Here is a 19,224-nt window from a genome sequence, read left to right on the forward strand (position 1 = left end):
TAGCTAATTACAGTCATTTTTACATGTAACCTCTATGTGAAAAAAAAAAAAAAAAAAGTTGTTTACGTGTTTTTGTTTAAACGGTTTAAACTGACCCCAAAACGAAACCATGTATTGGTAGTAGCGCTCCTTTTAGCGTTCCAAATAAGTCTCCCAAGGCGCAGGAAGCGACTCGTGGTTGCGCAAAGTTATTTAAAGACAAAAACGTGGGTGCTCTTGCGGTTGAAAAAAAGAAAAAAAGAAAGCTAGAAGAGAACGAACGAAAAACGTAGCAACCGTAGCGAGGGCCACCGGCTGCTGAACACTTTCAAGCAGCTCTTGGTAGAAAGGAGAAAACGCGCTTTCGTTTTCTACCGCTAGACAGTGCTGCGGCGCCGCTGCGCAGAATGCTGCGCAGAACTGTCTCGTCTCGTGGTCCGTATCATGGCGGCCTCGAACCGTGAGCTCTGGAGGATCCGCTAACGCGTGAAAAATTAAAACAAAGTCTAGCATCACCGTAACATTTTTTTTTTTATTTTAGTGCATCTTCGAGTGCTTATCAAAAATAATACCAATGTTGAAACAGCTGCAGATGGGACTTCGCGCCTTCCTCTTAGTGGCCTCGAAGATATGGAGTTTTATATGTTATGTTATTAGAAAGCAAGTCCGTGCGGTAAGTGTTGTCCATGCCTCTTTTCGAAAAAAATCGGTCATTCAAACTGTCGACAGCGCTTTAGCAATCGGCTGCCGGGCCGCGGGCAGTCGTCTATCGACACCACGTCGAGCTTCCGAAGCTCGTCTCTCGCCAGCCGTCTTTGTTTCAAATGCGATGCCCTTTCCCGTACTAGCTACACCGCTTTGGGACATGGAACCTTCAAGGGATTACTCGCTTCAGCTAGCATCCACTGGACACAACGCTTTCTTTCGCGATGCTGCCTCTTTTTACGCGTGCCCTGCTGTATCGCAACGCGCAAAGCCGAAAGGGAAAAAACAAATTAAAAATCCTGTTTTTTCGTTTCTCGCTTGAGCACCGTCGTTTGCATTGATTTTTTGAGTAACTCGAGCGAGAGATCGCCCCACTTTCTCCGCTCGCTTTTCAAGTTCACACCTTTTTTTTTTACTTTATTGTTTTTCGGTTCGTGCTTTGCGATCCCAGTTGTGCCGATGCAGTTGTTCGAGAGGAGTTCAGTTTTGTTGCCGGAATTTCATTGTCAGCCCTAGAAAACGAAAACCGGCACCGGAAAGGGGATAAAAACAGAGTGTGCTCCGATCTTTTCTAATACACATATTCATGTTTAGGACCGCAACAGCCTAGTACCTTAAAAGAAGCAAAAAGAAAAACATAAATGACGCGAAAAAGTGAGCGATAACACTGTAGGTGTAGTACGTTTACTCAATGTGACAATGGATAAGGATGATTGGTTGCTCGATAGATAAGCTGACTCTGGAGCATAGAGTTATTAAAATGTACGCTAGAGGTTCCACCGGTGCTAGTGTCTATGCGACTTCCGGAAGGCAAATTGAAGCAGACAGCAACCAGTCTATTTTTGCGGTGCTCCTGTGCATATTGTCTCTTTGCCGGAAAGTTACATAGATAACTTGTTATTTGAGTCGTACCGAATAGTATGTACCTTTATTAACATTGTAAAAGTGTAATTGCTTTAGTTAGCACATTTTTCTTCATCGGGCAACAATGTTTAGCTTCGCTATATTTTAGGCCCAAACCTCTATTCCACATAAAGCGATGATTCTAAGCAAAATAACAATCGAAATGAATATGGAGTGTGTTCAAGGCTTGCCAGCATTCTGGTGATGCTTATATATTGCTAATATGCCAGTCCTGTCACTATATGAAAATGACCCCATCTTGCATCTCTATGAGCAGTTAAAAGCACTAAAAACATTAAAAATAAAGTATGTGGGCTATGAATGGTGTCTCTTTTTATTAATTTATATGCCGGGCAGCCTTTATGAGGCACTTGTTCTGATTTTGAGTGTGTCGGTGATGTTTTGAACGTAGAACAAGCATCTTTGCCCAGAGCAGAATGAATAAAGCAGTGCTTACTTATTGAAAATCAAAACATATTACTTGGCCTTCAATTTATTTTGATCATACATGCAAAGGGAGTTACTGATCCAGTGTTACTACGTGGTTCTTGCCATCTCTCTTATGTTTTTTAGATGTTCTTCGTATGGTACGAATATCACCCATGCTAAAAAGCGCAGATGTCGTGTTCGCGCTAGCAGTGTTCGACAGTGCTCATAAATACATGTACAAAACCGTTTTAGCACAGTTTTTAATGCAATAAATTTGAAAGAGAAACGCTGTAACTGACCAATTATTTCGTCTGCCTGACTGAAATGTTCCAAGCTACCTAGTGTTTAAAAAATTATTTGGGATATTTGCACTTATAATCGAGCTCAAGGAGAAAATGCACTCACTTTTTCCCATAAAAATGGAATACTGGAAGTAAATTTTGGACTGATTGCTGCCTACTTTAATTTGCCACAGCCCACTAGCGCGATTTGAACCTCTACCATACATTACAATAACTCTATGCTCTGGAGCCCAATTGCTGTTTGGTTATGGGAGGGACCACCTGTTGCGTAATAAATGAACTGAGCAGACAAGCTGTCTGTGGCATGCTGACAAAGTGACCGCCTCACGTCTTGTTCAATAAGCTACCGGATCGTGGAGAATGAAACATGTTTCTGGTGGATATCTCTGCCAGTTATGTTGCTTGTTTATAAGTCTCTGCACTCAAATATAACCTGAACTACTTTCACCGTTTTTTGCCTTTACTTGCCTAATGTATTGTGAGATTCGTAGCCGGTGACTTGCGTCTGCTTGTGGTTGAGAAAGTGTATCAGAGAATATGTGAGTTTTTAACAGCTGGACAACACAAGCTTCTTTCACAACCAAAGTCAGAAAGAAAAAAACAACAGCATAAAGCATTGCAACTTTTCTCTGTAAAATGTCGCCTTTCTCACCTGGGCCTCAAATCTTATGACACAAACTTGTTTGCCGTACAGATTTTGAAGTCATTATGCTGACTTGTTAGGTGACGTAGGTAACTTGAGGGCTTAAAGCTTGCAGGGAGCTGTTCCAACAAATGTGTTAAGATATTTAAATGTAACTCCTGTGAGAGGATAGGAGTTACAATTCCAGGAGAGATTTTCTTGGTCCACTTCTGGCTTGTGTTTAACCTAACTGCCATTTTTTCTTTGTCTTGTTATTTGGGTTAGGCATGCGCCAGTTCTCCGCACCCCACTGAAAAAAAGAGCTTTGCTTCCAAAGTTTGTTTTCCTGCCGTTCCCATGATTTCGGCAGGAAGGAAACCTTGCCGAAATCACTGTTGTGCATTTGATGTCTACAAAGTTGTCAGTGGCAATGTCTTATGGTTGCCATCTTGTTAGGTTTCAGCTACAGAAGCATGGAAATAGCTTGGTGTCCTTAATTAAAAAGACCAAAAAGGTAGTGCCTTCTTAATTTGGTCAATTTGGTCAACCTCAATAATGAATCCATAAATCACTCTAGCCCTGTGCAAAAGCATTAAGTAGCCGAGGTTGCTCTAGTTTAGGCAGATCATTTCTTACTCATAATCAACATAAAAGTTCATGAACTTCTAACATTACGACCTACTCCCGACAAGTTCCATCGAACTGTGCTTACCTATGTCAATAGATCTAATCAGTATGTCCGTTAAAAATATCACAAGCGCAGTTTTTCTTCTTTTTAATGCACAGCACACTAAGGTGCCTCAATGCCTTGTTGACGGTGATGCCATCCTTTCTAGTATCCAATGCAGACAATATGCGCTCACAAAAAAAAAAAAAAAACAATGGCAGAAAACAAAATGTTGCTGTAGCACAGTTAGCACCCCGAGCACATGCAGGGACACATTCTTTCATGCTGTTCGGAACAAATAATAAAAATAAGCATTCGGAACAAAATGGCCAGATGTCATCACCCTAAGCACAGCGTACATGAAGGCACCCTACAGCACACTAGATCTACAGGTAGAGGACAAGCATGCATTGGGAGGCGTAGCAGGAATAGGCTTCCACGGTTTGAGCAGGTAAAGGTAGGATTTACTAAAAGATTTCCCAAAGCAGTTGCTTTGATTTCACCAAGTATGAGCTCTCCAACTTGGCTTCATTAGTCCCCTCAGGTTTTTTTTTTAACCCTTAAGATTTTATTACAGTGTAAAGAAAGGGCTTTAACCATTTCTATCATGGTCTAACCGGTGCCAACTCATGAATTGATGCACGATCATGAACCGAACACTTCTACCTTTTCCTCATTACTGGTAACGAGGCTTGTAAGCTTCGGCGCTTGGGAGGGACAAATGAAGCTCTCCCTGCCGTTCCATAGGAGGCGCCAGAAGCAGTCGTGGACTAAGGATCCTCGCGAGATAAGAGAGTTTCACCCTTTTTGTGCAGGTCATACAGCACCAGACAATCAAGTACGACGTCCTTCCGCTGTCCCCCCTGTCCAAGCACCGACTCAGTGAGTATTGAAGGGGCTCGGCGGGAGGGTCCTCCAGCCTGTCGCCGAGGGCGTTGCGCCGGCCGCCTTAACGTCTTCCCTGCCCCACGTCTTCGTCTCCGGGGTTAGGTTTGGTCAGGCGGAAGATTCTAGTCCTGGATTTGGACGAGACGTTGATACACTCGCACCATGACGGCGTCATCAGGCAGATGGTCAAGCCTGGGACGCCGCCCGATTTTGTTCTCAAGGTAAGCGCTCTTCCGATCTTATTCTAAGGGAAAACCGTGGCAGATTGTGACTACTTTTGTTTCTTTCCGAGTTGTAACCTTACGGTGGGGCTCCCAAGGTGCCCTCGTAAGGGCCTGGTGATTTTGAGAAGGGCTAAAATAATTAAGACAAATTGGGCTTCGTTTTCATTGCAACATCCCGACAAAGCTGCTGCGAAGACGGTGGATGATGCTCCTCTTCTGTCTTCCGCTTGAATGCTTCTCACTTGAGTATTGGAGTACAACCCTCGCTTTTCTTCATGTTCTTTTCATGCACTGCTTCTCTGCTCCCCCAATATGACAGCTTCAGTGACATATTTTGTTGGCATCCCACTTCTCTGTCATGCCGAGTTGGGGGCAACATTCGTTCACTCATCACTGGCTTTTGTGTTCTGCTTTGTTGATTGTGCCACACCTGCAACATGTCAGAATGGCTTTCAACTATTTCCTCTTCATGTGATGTCACAAAACTGGCTCTGTACTGGTTTTGGCAAGCAGTCTTTGAAAGGATGGCAAAAGTTGGCATGAAATAATATCGTCCGTCATGAAAGAAAGTAACTCTTGGGTTGGTAGTTAAATTCACCTGCTGTAGTGTTAGCCTGTGGCAGCCTAGCAGTCCACAATGCAGTATAGTAAACAATTATGATGACTTTCATATTGGTTTTGTTTGGTTTAGACCTCTCTGCTCTCTTACATCTCTAGGAGAACGATACAAGCATCCTCTTGAGGCCTCGTTCCACTATACTATAGCAGCAAACTGGAAACACTGTTTGCATATATTTCGAAGATACCTCGTTAGCAACTTTTTCTACGCTTAAGCTTCACAAGAGAAATGGGCTTGTGAACAAGCAATACTGCAGAAGATTACTTGGGCGGCCACAAAGCTAAATCTGTTTCTTAAGGGGACAAACATTGGTGCTTATCACGCTAATGGTACAAGGTCATTTGGCACGCTACCAAATGATAGAATGGCCTCGAGTAAGGTAGTACTGGGTGATTTCAGATAAGATCGGCCAAAGGATGGCTAGTCGACATTTTCAAATCAACTGATGTTTTTATATGTTATTGTCTAGTGTCTGGTATGAACGAATCCAAACTTAGTTTTGACTAGAAAAAATACTTGGGGACAGGAAAAATCGTAATGCATGTGGTGGTGGACAGTTGCATTAACGCGCACTGATGGAGGGGGCCCGTTTGAGAGTGAATAACTAAAGCGATAACATTAGGAGAACTCTAATACGTTTTAGGCGCAAACTATGGGTATAGCTTGCTTGTAATATAAAGTAATCATATTTATTTAAAATTTATTTATTTTTCTAAAAATTGACAAACATGCCTGCTCGAACGACAAATGGCAAACTTTGGAGGTCTGTATCTCATGAAATAATTTAATCATTATGATATAATTTGCAGATATTATTCTACTAATATATAGCTAATATTTAAAAAATAACTAAGGTATCTGTGTGATACAATAGTTAGGATATATTTAGTCAAACATGGAAAAAAAATCAAACAAAGAAAAATTCCGATGCAAATAAAAAAAAAACACCACCCTCGATTTTTTTTAAATTTAGGTAACCTGTTATACTCTATTTCGGCATTCATTTCCATTAAAAACATGTTGCATCATTTTATTGAGAAAGAAGATACAACTCCCCAAAGTAGGGTCCTTTTTCAAAGCCTACACTTAGCAGTGTTTTATACAAGAACTGACTCTGAGTTCCAGTTTCATGAAACCAACACACATCTTTTATATATTTTTATTCAGATGAGGCCAATGATCACTAAAGAAATCGTTCACACACTTAAATTAAGGAGAAACTACTGTGTACAAAGAGGTATCATATTACGGACTAGTGATCCGAGAAAAGATCATGCAGCCATCGGCCACTAGGAACTTTGTTTACTTTATTCTCCTGCGACACTATATGCTATTCCCTCTTCCGCTCTACCTTCATCTCTCTCTCTCTCATATATACCCCTGATATATATCCAGAACAAAAACATGTTCAAGCATTCCCTTTCTGCGTGGTAGTGTTCTGTGGCTAGCAAAAATCATTTCCTCGCTAAGCTCACGATTATGGCAAAATAGTTGCCGGAAACCGCAGACGACACTCATCGCTAGTTCTGGCAAAACGGCCGATACAATCTTTTTTTTTGCATTTCCCCGCTCGCTGTCAAGGACAAGGGGGTTCGCTTCAACCAGCAAAACATGGCCGCCGACGCCTGTTTACTGAGCAGTCATGCCTGTCGCCATCTCACTCGCTGTCGTCACGGGCGATAATATCAGGCACAAAGGGGCACACCAACCGGCAGCATTATCCCCAAATACTCGAGCCTCGCGTAAATACATAGAGTGTAAACGCTGTCGCCATGTTATCGTAGTAAGACTGCCCCCCCCCCCCCCCCCCCCCCCCCTCCCCCAACGGGGGACTGCAGTACGCGACGGCGTACTAACACAACGGCGACGATATCGACATCGCGGGCTCCGAATTTTCCCATAGTTCTACTCCACGGGCATTTCTCGAAACGCTTGATATTGTGTACGCCCGCCTGGAAGGATTTCAGGCGCGTAGTTAAGATGAGGCGGTTCTCCGCGGCAAAAGAAAGCAATTTCACAAAAGCTTAAAAGCGGCGGCGACGCGTGTGCGGTGAACGCTTGTAGTTTTGGTGTAGACAGGGTGTGTGTGTTCTCGTTGTTGACACCAGCCGGCGATAAGGCACTGCAGGTGGTAGCTCAGTACAGCAAGGGCTAATCCGAGTGACCATCAACGTAACCCCACCGCCAACCCCTCGCGAACCGGTCGCCGACATGGCTCAGGCTGTGTCATGAACCACGTGGTAGAAGCTCGGGTGCTTTCATATCAGCGCGTGGAGGGACGACAGTGCGATTCCGGAAAGTCTTTTTCGAAGGCCGCTGACCACAATTTTTTGTCTGGAGACTTTCCCTCTTTCTTCCTTTGACGTGGATCAAGCTTTGCCGACAGCCTCAGTTGTGACCTCTCTTTTCAAATGTATGTTTGCAGTGAGTGAGCTCCTCAGCCTCAGACTTGTCACTTGTGCACCCAGTAGTTCTTTCACTTGGCAATTATATGCCATCAGTTGGGGTTTAATTTCTATTATTTATGTATACATTATGAAGACGTCCTGGAGCTCCGAACGAGTGTTTTGTGCAGATTACTTTTGCAAACACAAAAAGACTATACCAAAGCAGCGGAATTTTCGAAGTGTTGGCGAGTTGGACCTAAACTCGTTGAAGCAAATTCTTCCGCCTGACTGTTCCACCAAAGTGAGTGCGACGGACTACCTGTGCTACCATTGCTTCATGCACATCACTAAGGAGATCTCGATGCGAAGCTCAGAGCAGTGCCCTGACATATTTGTGCCAGCTGAAGAAGCAATTGAAGATCTAAATCGCAGCATACTACCTACAGATGTGTCGCCGCTGAGACAACCAAGCGTCGTAAGAAGTCGGGACAGGCCTGCCTATGTCAAGAGAAAGCAGACAGAACTGGAGCAGGTTGCTGTCAAGAATATACGCTCAAGGCTACGTATTGCGTACGACAGGGACGCACCATCGGGGTCGTCCGAACCAACATGCTCCACATGCACTGAGTGGGTGGACAACTTTCGGCAGGCCTTTGAAACCGCCACCTCTCTCCGGAAACGTTGTCAACTGCTTACACTCCTGCCGTCAACACTGACGAAGAATGAGGTTCAAAAGATGATTCCACAGGCCTCAATGTACCTCATCAGTAAATCCCGAAAACTCAAGGAAAAGCATGGCGTGTGGTATGAGCCGGATCCTTACACGAGGTGCAAGGTGAGCCCTGAGAACCTGTCTGCTGCCCTAGAGTACTTCACGAAAGACGAGCTACAATGTTCGCGCCAAAGTCCCAACCAGAAGGACGTCATCTCTGTCATGCTCAACGGAGAGAAAACGTTCGTGCCAAAGCGCTTCATGACACGCTCAATACGAGAGGCCTTCCGTATATACAAAGACAAGCATCCCGATTCCGGCGTTGGGCTAACGAAATTTTATTCGTTGCGCCCTAGATGGGTCCAATGTATTCCACACCAGGAAGTGTGCGTTTGTGTGCGCTGCGCCAATTATTATCTTTGTATTGCCGCTCTAGAGAACGTTACAGGCTCAACATTCAACACTGGTGAAATGAACTCGGCATGTCTGTGCGACCCAGCAACAGAACTGTGCCTTCAAGGAGACTGTGATCACTGCCCAAAAGGCCAGTTTCTTACACTCCAGGAACTTGATATCCCGGAGGATAAAGAGATTGTGCTTGCAACATGGGAGTCCGGCGACCTTGTGAAAAAAAACTTTGGAACCTGAGACTTTCCTAAAAGTCATCCAAGTGACGGTTGGAAGTTGGGTACTTCACAACCATATCCGGCAAACGCAAGGTAAAGCGATCTACGATGAAAAACAGTGCATGCAACGCGGGAGCATTGTCTTTCATTTTGACTTTGCTGAAAACTGGACCATCGTGCTTCCTGACGAAGTGCAAGCATATCACTGGAAAAAAAAAACAAGTTTCGATATTTACATGTGTAGTGACGACAAGAAAATCTACAAACAGCTTTACCATCATCAGTGAGGACCTGTGTCACGATGCCGCTCACGCTTGCTTGGCTCTAGAAAAAGTGAAGGAGTGGGTTGAAGACAACGTTGCGGTATACTCGTACGTGACGTACGTAAGTGACGGCGCCGCCAGTCATTTCAAGAATCGCTACCAGCTTCACCAATTTGCAAAGGACGATTGCCCACAAGCCCAGTGGTTATTTTCTGCATCTGGACATGGGAAAAATGCATGTGACGGAGTTGGCGGACTCGTGAAGCACCAGGCCACGCTGAACAACCTGAGAGAATGTTCAGTAAGCGCAATTCAGACGGCCAGGACAATGGTGAGCGTTCTATCAAAGAAACTGAAAGGCGTGCATCTTGTATATCTGGACGAAAATGAGGTTGTTCGGTATCGTGAACAAAAAAAAGAAGAGTGGCTGACGGTGCGCGCCTTCCCTGGCATTCAGTCTTGGCACGCGTGGCGGCTCAGCAAGTCATCAACAGAAGGGACCTGTGACGTATATGTAGCACGGACAGTCGGATCTGCTTGGAAGCAACTTTATTAAATGGGTACAGCGAGGAAAACCTTAGCGTAAAGTGCCGAATTTGATTTCCCAAGGACTGCTCATTTTGAATGCAGGGACATCTTATTTATCACATTTTTCTTCACGGGGTATTTAACCTACTGTTTTTGTTGGTGGTTACTAATAATTTTTATCTGATCACTATAAAAAAAATCCCAAAATTTTATCCTCGAGCAGGATAAAATATATCGGCTTGCCACGATTCATTCATACACCGAGAGCATCGAAGCTGCTCCAGTTAGGCACTATGGCATCCGTCACCTGAAATTGTTTGTAATCGTAAATACACAGCCAACCTAAATATCTTACTATTATATCTTTGTTTTTGTGTGTGGAAGTAAAGTTATTTATTTTACTCTAGATGTAAAATATACCGGAAGGTACAACTTCACACTGCATCATCTTTTCTCAAATCATTAGTCTCTAATATGATACCACTTTGTACGCTTATGTAAAATGCTGTATATAGTTTCTCCTCCCTTTTACTGTGTGACCGATCGCTCTTTTTATCAATGACCTCATCTGAATAAATGTATATAAAAGATTTGTGCAAGTTTCATGAAACTGGAACTCAGAGTCACTTCTTGTATAGGACACTGCTAAGTGTAGGCTTTGAAAAAGGACCCTACTTTGGGGAGTTGTTTCTTCTTTCACAGTGCAATGATGCAACATGTTTTTAATAGAAATGAATGCCGAAATAGAGTATAACAGGGTACCCAAATTTTAAAAAAATCGAAGGTGGTGTTTTTTTTTTATTTGCATTGGAATTTTTCTTTGTTTGATTTTTTTCCCATGTTTGCCTAAATATATTGTAACTATTGTGTCACTCAGATACCTTATTTATTTTTTCAATAATACCCATATATTAGTAAAATAATGTCTGCAAGCTATGTAATAATGATTAAATTATTTCATGAGATACAGATTTCCAAAGTTTGCCATTTGCCGTTCGAGCAGGCATGTTTGGCAATTTTTAGAAAACTAAATAAATTTTTAATAAATATTATTACTTTATATTACAAGCAAGTTGTACCCATAGTTTGTTTGTAAAAAGTTTTAAAATTCTCCTAATTTTATTGTTTTAATTATTCACTTTCAAACTTGCCCCCTCCATCAGTGCGCGTTATTGCAACTGTCCACCTCTCCCTGCCTTACGATTTTTCTTGTCTCCAAATTTTTTTTCTGGTCAAAACTAAGTGTGGATTCGTTTATACCAGACACTAGACAATGTCATATAAAAACATCAGTTGATTTAAAAATGTCGACCAGCCACCCTTTGGTCGATCTTATCTGAAATCACCCTACTATCGCGGCACTGGAAAATATCTTTATTTGTCAGACAGTCATAGGAACTTAAGAAAGATGTATTTGATAGGTAGTCTCCATTACTTTGGACGTCTTCAGTTATCAGTTTACTGTAGGGTCTCAGACTTCGGCAGTCGACTGCTAATTCGGTGAACATCAGGGCTATGGAGCCACTGAATTTACTCCCAATGGAATTAAAATGACACAACCCTTTGATTATGTTTTTCTGACACGTGCGACACTGGAATTGTCAGAATGGTTGGTGCTGTTTTCACGCTCATCCAACAGCGTATGCTTTTTCATTGTCAATTCTGAGGCAGCAGAGGGAGTGGGATTGTAGCTGCCCATACTTCTCATCACCTTAAAAGAGTAGTGGAGCCAAGGCCATGGTGTGAGTGCCTTGCTTTGAAATGCGTCCTATACTTCGTTTCAGCTTCAGTCCAGATGCAGCCGATGCTACAAGCGCGAGCATGTGGCCCAGAACAGTGCTTGCACTGCACGAGCGCGCGTGCTTGGCAGGGATGCTGAAAGCCCGGAGCTCGCGCTTGCAGCTTTGGCTGCGTCTGGACCGAAGCTGAAACGAAGTATAGCTATGTGGAGGAAAGAGCCTCCCAGAATCAGATTGTTAAAAATTACTCCTGAAACATAATTGAGTTAGTTACTTAATGTAACTGTACGAATGAGGTTACAAATACAGTTAGCCTTTTTCAATTATATCTGGTTGTAGGTATGGTTGCTCACATGAATAACTGAGTTAGGTCCAGTTACTTGTAAAATATCTCGTAAACTAAATTACTAGCACAGCAAGAAATGAACAAAACCTTCTAGATCGACATACAGGGTATTCCACGTAACTTGAGCCAAGGTTTAAAAATATCTTGGTGCATTTTAGGGAGATGAAAGCAAACAAATAAGTTTGTTCATTGTTTGGAGCAAGTCAGGCTATTTTTGTATTTTGCCCAATTATCTAATTAATTAAGATTACTTAATTAACTTTTGAAATATTCAATTTAGAGCAAAAGTTCCATGACAAAAGTTCTAGAGCGTCCTCAGAAATTTCTTATTCAGTTTTTTTTTTTTTTTTTCCGGGCTTAAAAAAAAGTATTTGAATTATGAGGAGAGAAAAAAAGTGAATTTTTCAACAGCACCCAGTCAGCAGTGCTGTATTCAGCATGCAGGCCTAGTTTATTCAAGCCACAGCTGAGAGCGCTGCAATATAAAGTGCACATGCACAAAGTCACAAGTGTTTTTCCTAATTCGCAAACTTTGTTCGAAGCCCATAAAAAAAAGTGTTAAGGTGTCTTGATAAAAACTACTGAATTGGATGTTTCTGAGGGCGCTCTACAACCTCTAAATTGAGTATGTCAAAGGTTAATTAATTAATCTTAATTCGTTAATTGGGCTTAATACAGAAAATAGCCTGACTTGCTCCAAAAAATTAAACAATCTTATTTGTTTGGTTTCGTCTTCCTAAAATGCACCAAAGTATTTTTAAACTTTGGCTCAAGTTACGCAGAATACCCTGTATATATACGTGTATTGCAGCTGCACACATTGTACTGCACGGTTAGTGTGATGAGTGGGGAGCATGTGCCTCTTTGTTTTGCTTGTACACACAGACAAGCCCCTTTTGAGGTCTCAAGCAGCGATATGAGCGTATGCAGACCATGCCGATAGCATAGTTGGCAGGCTATCGCTAAACACTGCTTCATTTACTAAAATGGAGTGAAGTGGGGTGTGGGGTATGTAACTTAAATACCTGATCAGGATCAACGCTTTCTTTCCGCTGGGTGCATTGCTGCTAAACATCATGTCATTACTTCTATCTGCTTAGCCTTTGGCATTCAACCTGTTTGCAATCTCTTCATGGTTGAGTGAATACTCTAACAACGCAGCTTGATTATGGATGTGCCCTTTACATTTGATACAGAGCTGAGCCTTCACTCGGAACAACCTGGCTTGCATTGGAAGAGCCCTTCCGACTCTATTGTAGATGGTTGTATTAGAAGTTGACATGGTCTAAGGGCCGTCAGTTTGTGAGCCTCCTGCAAATTAGTCAGTGCCTCCGTAAGCTAGAATCATGCCTTTTAAAACACTTCCTGGGTGATGATAGAAAGATATTTACTCATTCCTACCTCCGGTCTCAGCCGCAGAGACCTACTTCCTTTGCTGTATAGGCCATTGCTCAAGGTGCAACACGCACAGATGCCAAGAATGTGTATTTATATATGTATTGAGTGCAATACACTTAAAAAGAATGAGTTATTGCTTGTTTTCTGCGTTTTGTTTCCACCCCTGAAAAATAGTGACCGATGCTGCCATGCAGCGGAATGTGTTTATGTGGGACAGCAACGTGTGTGGTTGGTAGCATTAAGCGTTGAGTGGAATCTGTATGGGCGAAATATGCAAAAAAGCACCAGTGTAGTGTTTGCTCCAATTGTGTTGTGCAGCGCATCATAAAAATGGCACTGTCAGACTCCTCTGGTGATCAGACATGCTTGTGGCATCAACTTAGTTACAACTTACTATCTGGAAGAAAAAAAAAGTGTTGGCATAAAATTTGCATTTTATTCATCATTTTCTAGAGCTAAAATAATTTATAAAGGCCCGTTCACACTCTTGCAACCGAGTACGACCGAGAGAGACGATATCTGTTAAAACTTTTAAAAATTTCTTAGGACGAGAGTACAGACTGGCATTCTGGCGCCATCTAAGCGGTGACCTTGGAACTGCATTTCACAAGAGTGAAGGTTTTGCGGGATTTCTGAGGTCAAATGTGCGTAATACCTATAAGAAAGCCTCGTTTATAACATTGAAGAAACTTTTTTGAGCCAAGAAAGAGAGGATAATGCGCGAGAAAAAAAGAAAACATGCCGGACTGCCAAGTTTACACTTCTACCCAATAGATGGCGCCAGTGTGTCCTCTTGTTATAAGAGGTTTTAAGCTATCGAATTTTAAGAGGCCGCAAGAGTGTGAATGGGCCTTAAGAGTTAACCTCTGCAGCGAAGCACCACATCGGATCTTCATGCTTTATAATGGTATACTCGGTTCTACTAAAATAGATTGAAATACAATGGTGCACTTCTTCAGGCTAATGTTACAGTTCATTAGCAATAAAGTAAGCAACTAACATAAATCTAATCCTATGGAAGGACAAGCCAACCTAAGGGTTTTATATGAATGAGAGATGTATCCAATCATTTCACCAATCTGCTCAACCTTCCAAGCAAATCAAGGAGTTCAGGTCTTTTCAGTTTGTCGAATCAACTCAAATAATGAGGACTGTTGAGCTCTTGGCTGTACACATTGTTGCCAAGCAAAATGAAAATTTTGTGTGGACAAGCTGCTGCATGTGCTTGGGAAGGCTGAGAGTTTTAGAAGTTACTGTAATTGAACAGGTGACAAGTTACTCTAAAACTGCATCTAAGATGGAGTTACTCGAGCCCTATTGTTGCTTGAGAAGTACTATTCAGCTACTGAAACTCTTACTGCTGATTATAATAACCTATGGAATTAGTTGTTTTATGTATTTTTTCTTAGAAATAAAAGCAGTTGCATGTGGCCTTGGCTCTGCTACTATGCTTTGGAAGTTGAATTGAGCATGTAAGGCTTTCTGTCCGCATTAGTTTTGACCTAGCAGAAGCAGAACCTTCTCTCGAAGCTGCTTGCTTGTGCACAAACTCATTAAACTCATTCTGACATGCTGACTAGAACACTGAGGAACAAGACCATTTTGGGTCAGTTAAAGGGTGAATGAGAAATAATGTCATTTGAAGAAAACAGGTCTTTTCATTCCAAATTACTACATTCAGATACCAGATAAATTTGGTACGGTATTTGAATTTTGATATTGTGCCATACACTTTGTTTTGGTCAATCTGTCTTAAATGCAATTGCACAGTATGAGAAAAAGAAAGTTCAGACCCAGATGTGTCATGCAATTTGGTACACGAATATCGATGCCGATTAAACTGATTCTGGTTCTCACCCACTGTTGTTTCGGCACCCCTTTTCAACTGGCAGGAGTGGTGGGTGACGGCAGTCACTGTGGGAAGTGTTGGGTGATTGCGACGACGAATGGATAATGAAATGCATCTATCATATTTACTCGAGTGTAGTTTAACCGTTGTGCTAAACAACTCGCAAAGAATAATAAAAAAAATATTTCAAGAAAAAAAAAAAAGTAGGCAAGAAGGATATTTGTGCAAGCGTTTACTTCACAGCATAGTTGTCTATCACACTTGTCACATCACCCTCCAAACTCCCAGAATGGTCAACGACCTGTCTCTCCCATTAACTTCACCACTTTACACCAGTGGCCTTGCATCAAGCTACTTTCTCTGCTCTGTAGTGACATACTGGGGTAAAGCAGCTGATTTGGAGAAGCATCTGGGTTTGCTCACTGGGGTCGGAAATGTTCCTGAGTATCATACCTTCACTTAACAGTATGGATCTGCACCTTATTTCTAATAACATTGCTGAAAAAATGTTTATTTTTATTGGAACAAACACAGTAGTATATATCTAACATGAAATAGATTTTGTTGTCTTTTTCATATAAAGAAGAAATATTACACAAAAGCATGTTGTTCCTCTCCTGTAAATCACCAGTTGTATTATTATTGTAATTTATCATACATATGTCTTTATCAGGCAGTCTCTCATTATATAGGTTCTTATTATTGCTGGATATACTTGCCGTAAAATACCGAGGAAACGCCCACCCGACTTTCACTGAAAAATTGGTTAGTTAGACGTGTGCGCTTGTCTGGTTCAAGCAGTAAAAACCAAGATGGCAGCAGCGTGCACGAGGAGTGAGGAAACTGCGGCAGCGTGCACACTTTATCAAGATCTGTCTCACAAAAGCCCTGGGACCTCTGGTTTGGTTTCCAAGAACTGTTCATTGTCACATCGCATTATCTTCACCCCCATCGGTCCTGACATGGCTACATCTGGGCTGGTGACCTCCATCATTGTAGGGACCTCTCACTGTACCCAAGTGTCCTAGACAATACAGTTAATTGTTTCCCCTGCCCAAGAAGTCTTTCCTTTTTCATTGCAAGGAAGCAGATATCCCTGTCATCCCCGCTGGTGTTCTCATAGTTGCCACAGTGTGGTGAATATTTGCGGCGCTTTGGAGGTGGTGGGTGCTTAACATATGATCAGAATGTTGAAGTTTTGGAAATGTTAATAGTGGGCACTTGTCCGAAAGTGGGTGCTTCCCCGGTATTTTATGCTATGTGCCCATTTCAAAGCAATATTTATTATGCACAGATTTAACAATTGTTGTTCGTACATCATACATACTGTTCATTCCTTGAGTTTGAAGTAGCCTGTCCCAGAATATGGGAACAAGTTCTTTATTTCATAAAATAAACATTGAGTAACCTACTTTCGGAAATCTGTTGCTGTACACGTTGCATTCTGGGAACCTGCGGGCCAGGAGCAGATCACATATAGGTTTTGCTGCCCACCGATTCCCACAATGCATAACGTGGCATTACGCCTCGATGAGGCGCTTCGAGTTTTGGAATAAGTTTATCGAATTTTGTTCCTTTCCTGTTTAACGAAAGAAAGTTCTATTGCTTAGCCTGACTGATGAGCAAGGGCTTTGGGGACCCTAAAATTATTCTCACGGGTTCCATTTGAGGAACGCTGCGTTAACCGATCTGTTAAACTGGAATGCCCACACCTTTGTCTAGCTCGAACTTTGCGGCAGATCAGGGAGGACGTTTTTACTAAAGCTGCGACCGATTGATTGCTTTGTGTGCAGGGTTTGCCACAATGGCCCGACGCCGTAAGCTCACCCATTTTCTTATTCCTTTGCTCCCTCGCTCGTTCAGAACAGCGAGTACGTTTGACGCGGATGCTCGGGCTCATCATGGGGAGTGTGACCTATTGGGCTGGCGTATCACCCCATCTCAAGCGGCGACCTTGTCTCCGTCTAATCTCCGGGGTTGTTTGGATGGAAGACTGAATGCGTACTTGACGCTAGATCTGAATTATTTGATTGGGGTCAGTGGTCAAGAGAGTGCTTAAGCGAGTTTGCACCACTTTTTATTGACACAGTAAGACTTTTCAGTCAAAGCCTGTCATGATCGAGACATCTCCTTCAGTCGGGCCAGCCCAGCACTGTTGAGGCATATACGGGAGGACACTACCCAAAAGGGTCAACTTTTGAACCCTCGGCTTACTATGAATGAAATTTACAGTATATACCGGCAGTCGTGAGGCAGAATGAAGTGCACAAAGTTTCATCTGTGTACATGAATTGTGAAATAGATTATGGTCGTTTATATCAGGAACACATGGACATTGTTTAGGAAAGCTATCTTTGGAAAACTAATGCAATATCCCACATTTTTCTTCACTAGATACGCAGCAGAATGCCTGGAGAGTAGGACTGTAAAAACAAAATTTCTAAAGAGGAATTTATTTTATGCCAATATCGTGCTGAAAAATAGCAGAATGCCTGGAGAGTACGACTGTAAAAACAAAATTTCCAAAGGGGAATTTATTGTATGCCAATATCGTGCTGAAAAATCGATAAAAACATGTTGCCTTTATGTCGTTGACAAAATTTTAACAGCATTCGTAAAAGAAATCCACAAAGTAAGAAAAACAATGCCACAGTTGAATTGCCACAGTTAGGAAAAACCGTAAGTGAGCCTTTCCTTTTGTCTCGCTACCAAACAATAGTTTTCCTAAAGTGAAAATGATGTCAAAAAGTGGAACGGAAAGGAGTGCATTCAAAGAGCTCGGGCCTCTACCTTTTCTTTAGCATCGGTGGACCGAAAATAATTGATAAGAAAATAACTATGCAGTGTAAACAAGTTAATCTTCTGGGAACACATTCTAGATGTTGGTAGATACATTCGCCGACCGATCTTTCGGACTCGGAGGGGGACTCCGAAATTGTCCGAATAATCAAGCTGTCCGAAAAATCGATTTCAGCCAAAAAATTAAATTTCCAACCATATTTTGCTACATATTGGCCACTTTCCACTTGCTTGATGTCAATTTTAAGTTCTCATGCAACTTGCGCTTTATGTTGTTCATTTTTACTTGTTTGTTGATCTGTTTGATCGTGGTGCTGCACTTTGTCGGTGCCTTCGTTGCACAAACAGCTGAGTTGAAGTTGGCGCCATTTGCCACTATTTGTAGACAACGTTTGCAGTAGTCCACCAAGTTCACTTCAATACCAAGCCTATTGGCAAAAAATCTTCGCGCTCAAAGACCACAAGAACGGCAGGCGGCCGCTCTTCACGTGGTTGCTCTGGAAAACACAGACCATGTGAACCACTGGAAGAGCCATAAGAATGGGTAGACGGCAGCCATGTGTGCTATAGAGGAACCGTGAAACCCGACTATAGCCTCAAACCAAGTTGATTATTGCGTAGGACGTGGTATCGAGGCTACAGGGCAAAATCAAAACAAGCAAAATGGCAGTGACTAAGTTGGCGGCACTATCGCGGTGACTGTTTTGTGGCTGTAAGCTGAGGAAATCACACAAATTATATCCGAAACATTGAGCAATAAGCTTTATGGCGTCTGAAATTTTGGTCAATGTTATAAATTAACTCTATGGAGTGAGTGACGGTTCGGTGAAAACGTCCGAATAATCGGACGTGTCCAAAAAATCGGTCGGCGAGTGTATAAGTATATGGCATTTTTCAAAATCCACTTTTTTTGCAGCAATCTTTTTTTTCTTCTGGGTAGTGCCCCGCCTTTTGAAGTATTATGCTCCAGCGAAATCGTGATAGTTACGGATTTGCCTCAAAATCGGTTCAACAGATCAATGTACACATCTGAACAAGTAACCCAAATTACAAATCACAATAATATTTTTTTCGGTTAGTTATTAAAGTTTCAAATTTGATCTGAGAAGCCGAGAAACTCTCCTGACAACACTGAAAACATGATGTCAAATGTTATAATAGAGGGGCAGTGCAGCTTGATCCTAACGGCTGAGTTTTATGGTGTGCAAACGAGAAACAAAAAAAGGTGCAAAATACCAT

At 42.2% G+C, this 19,224-nt stretch overlaps 1 protein-coding gene across 2 annotated transcripts in view; it reads left to right on the top strand.

Moving 5' to 3' along the window:
• The first annotated feature begins 358 nt into the window (after positions 1-358).
• Positions 359-19,224, top strand: part of LOC8035202 (CTD nuclear envelope phosphatase 1A) — a 37,639-nt gene continuing 18,773 nt past the window's right edge. The window contains exons 1-3 of one of the 2 annotated variants that reach the window (XM_002411120.4): positions 359-652; positions 4,423-4,489; positions 4,598-4,716. In XM_002411120.4, coding sequence (XP_002411165.2) covers positions 554-652; positions 4,423-4,489; positions 4,598-4,716 — 285 coding nt within the window. In that variant the 5' untranslated portion in view covers positions 359-553. Of the gene's footprint in view, positions 653-4,422; positions 4,490-4,591; positions 4,717-19,224 lie in introns of both variants that reach the window. The other variant, XM_029983210.2, reaches the window with a different exon arrangement.

This window comes from Ixodes scapularis, unplaced genomic scaffold (assembly GCF_016920785.2).
Source record: "Ixodes scapularis isolate PalLabHiFi unplaced genomic scaffold, ASM1692078v2 PGA_scaffold1__304_contigs__length_218370807, whole genome shotgun sequence".
In the NCBI taxonomy this organism is placed as follows: Eukaryota; Metazoa; Arthropoda; class Arachnida; order Ixodida; family Ixodidae; genus Ixodes; species Ixodes scapularis.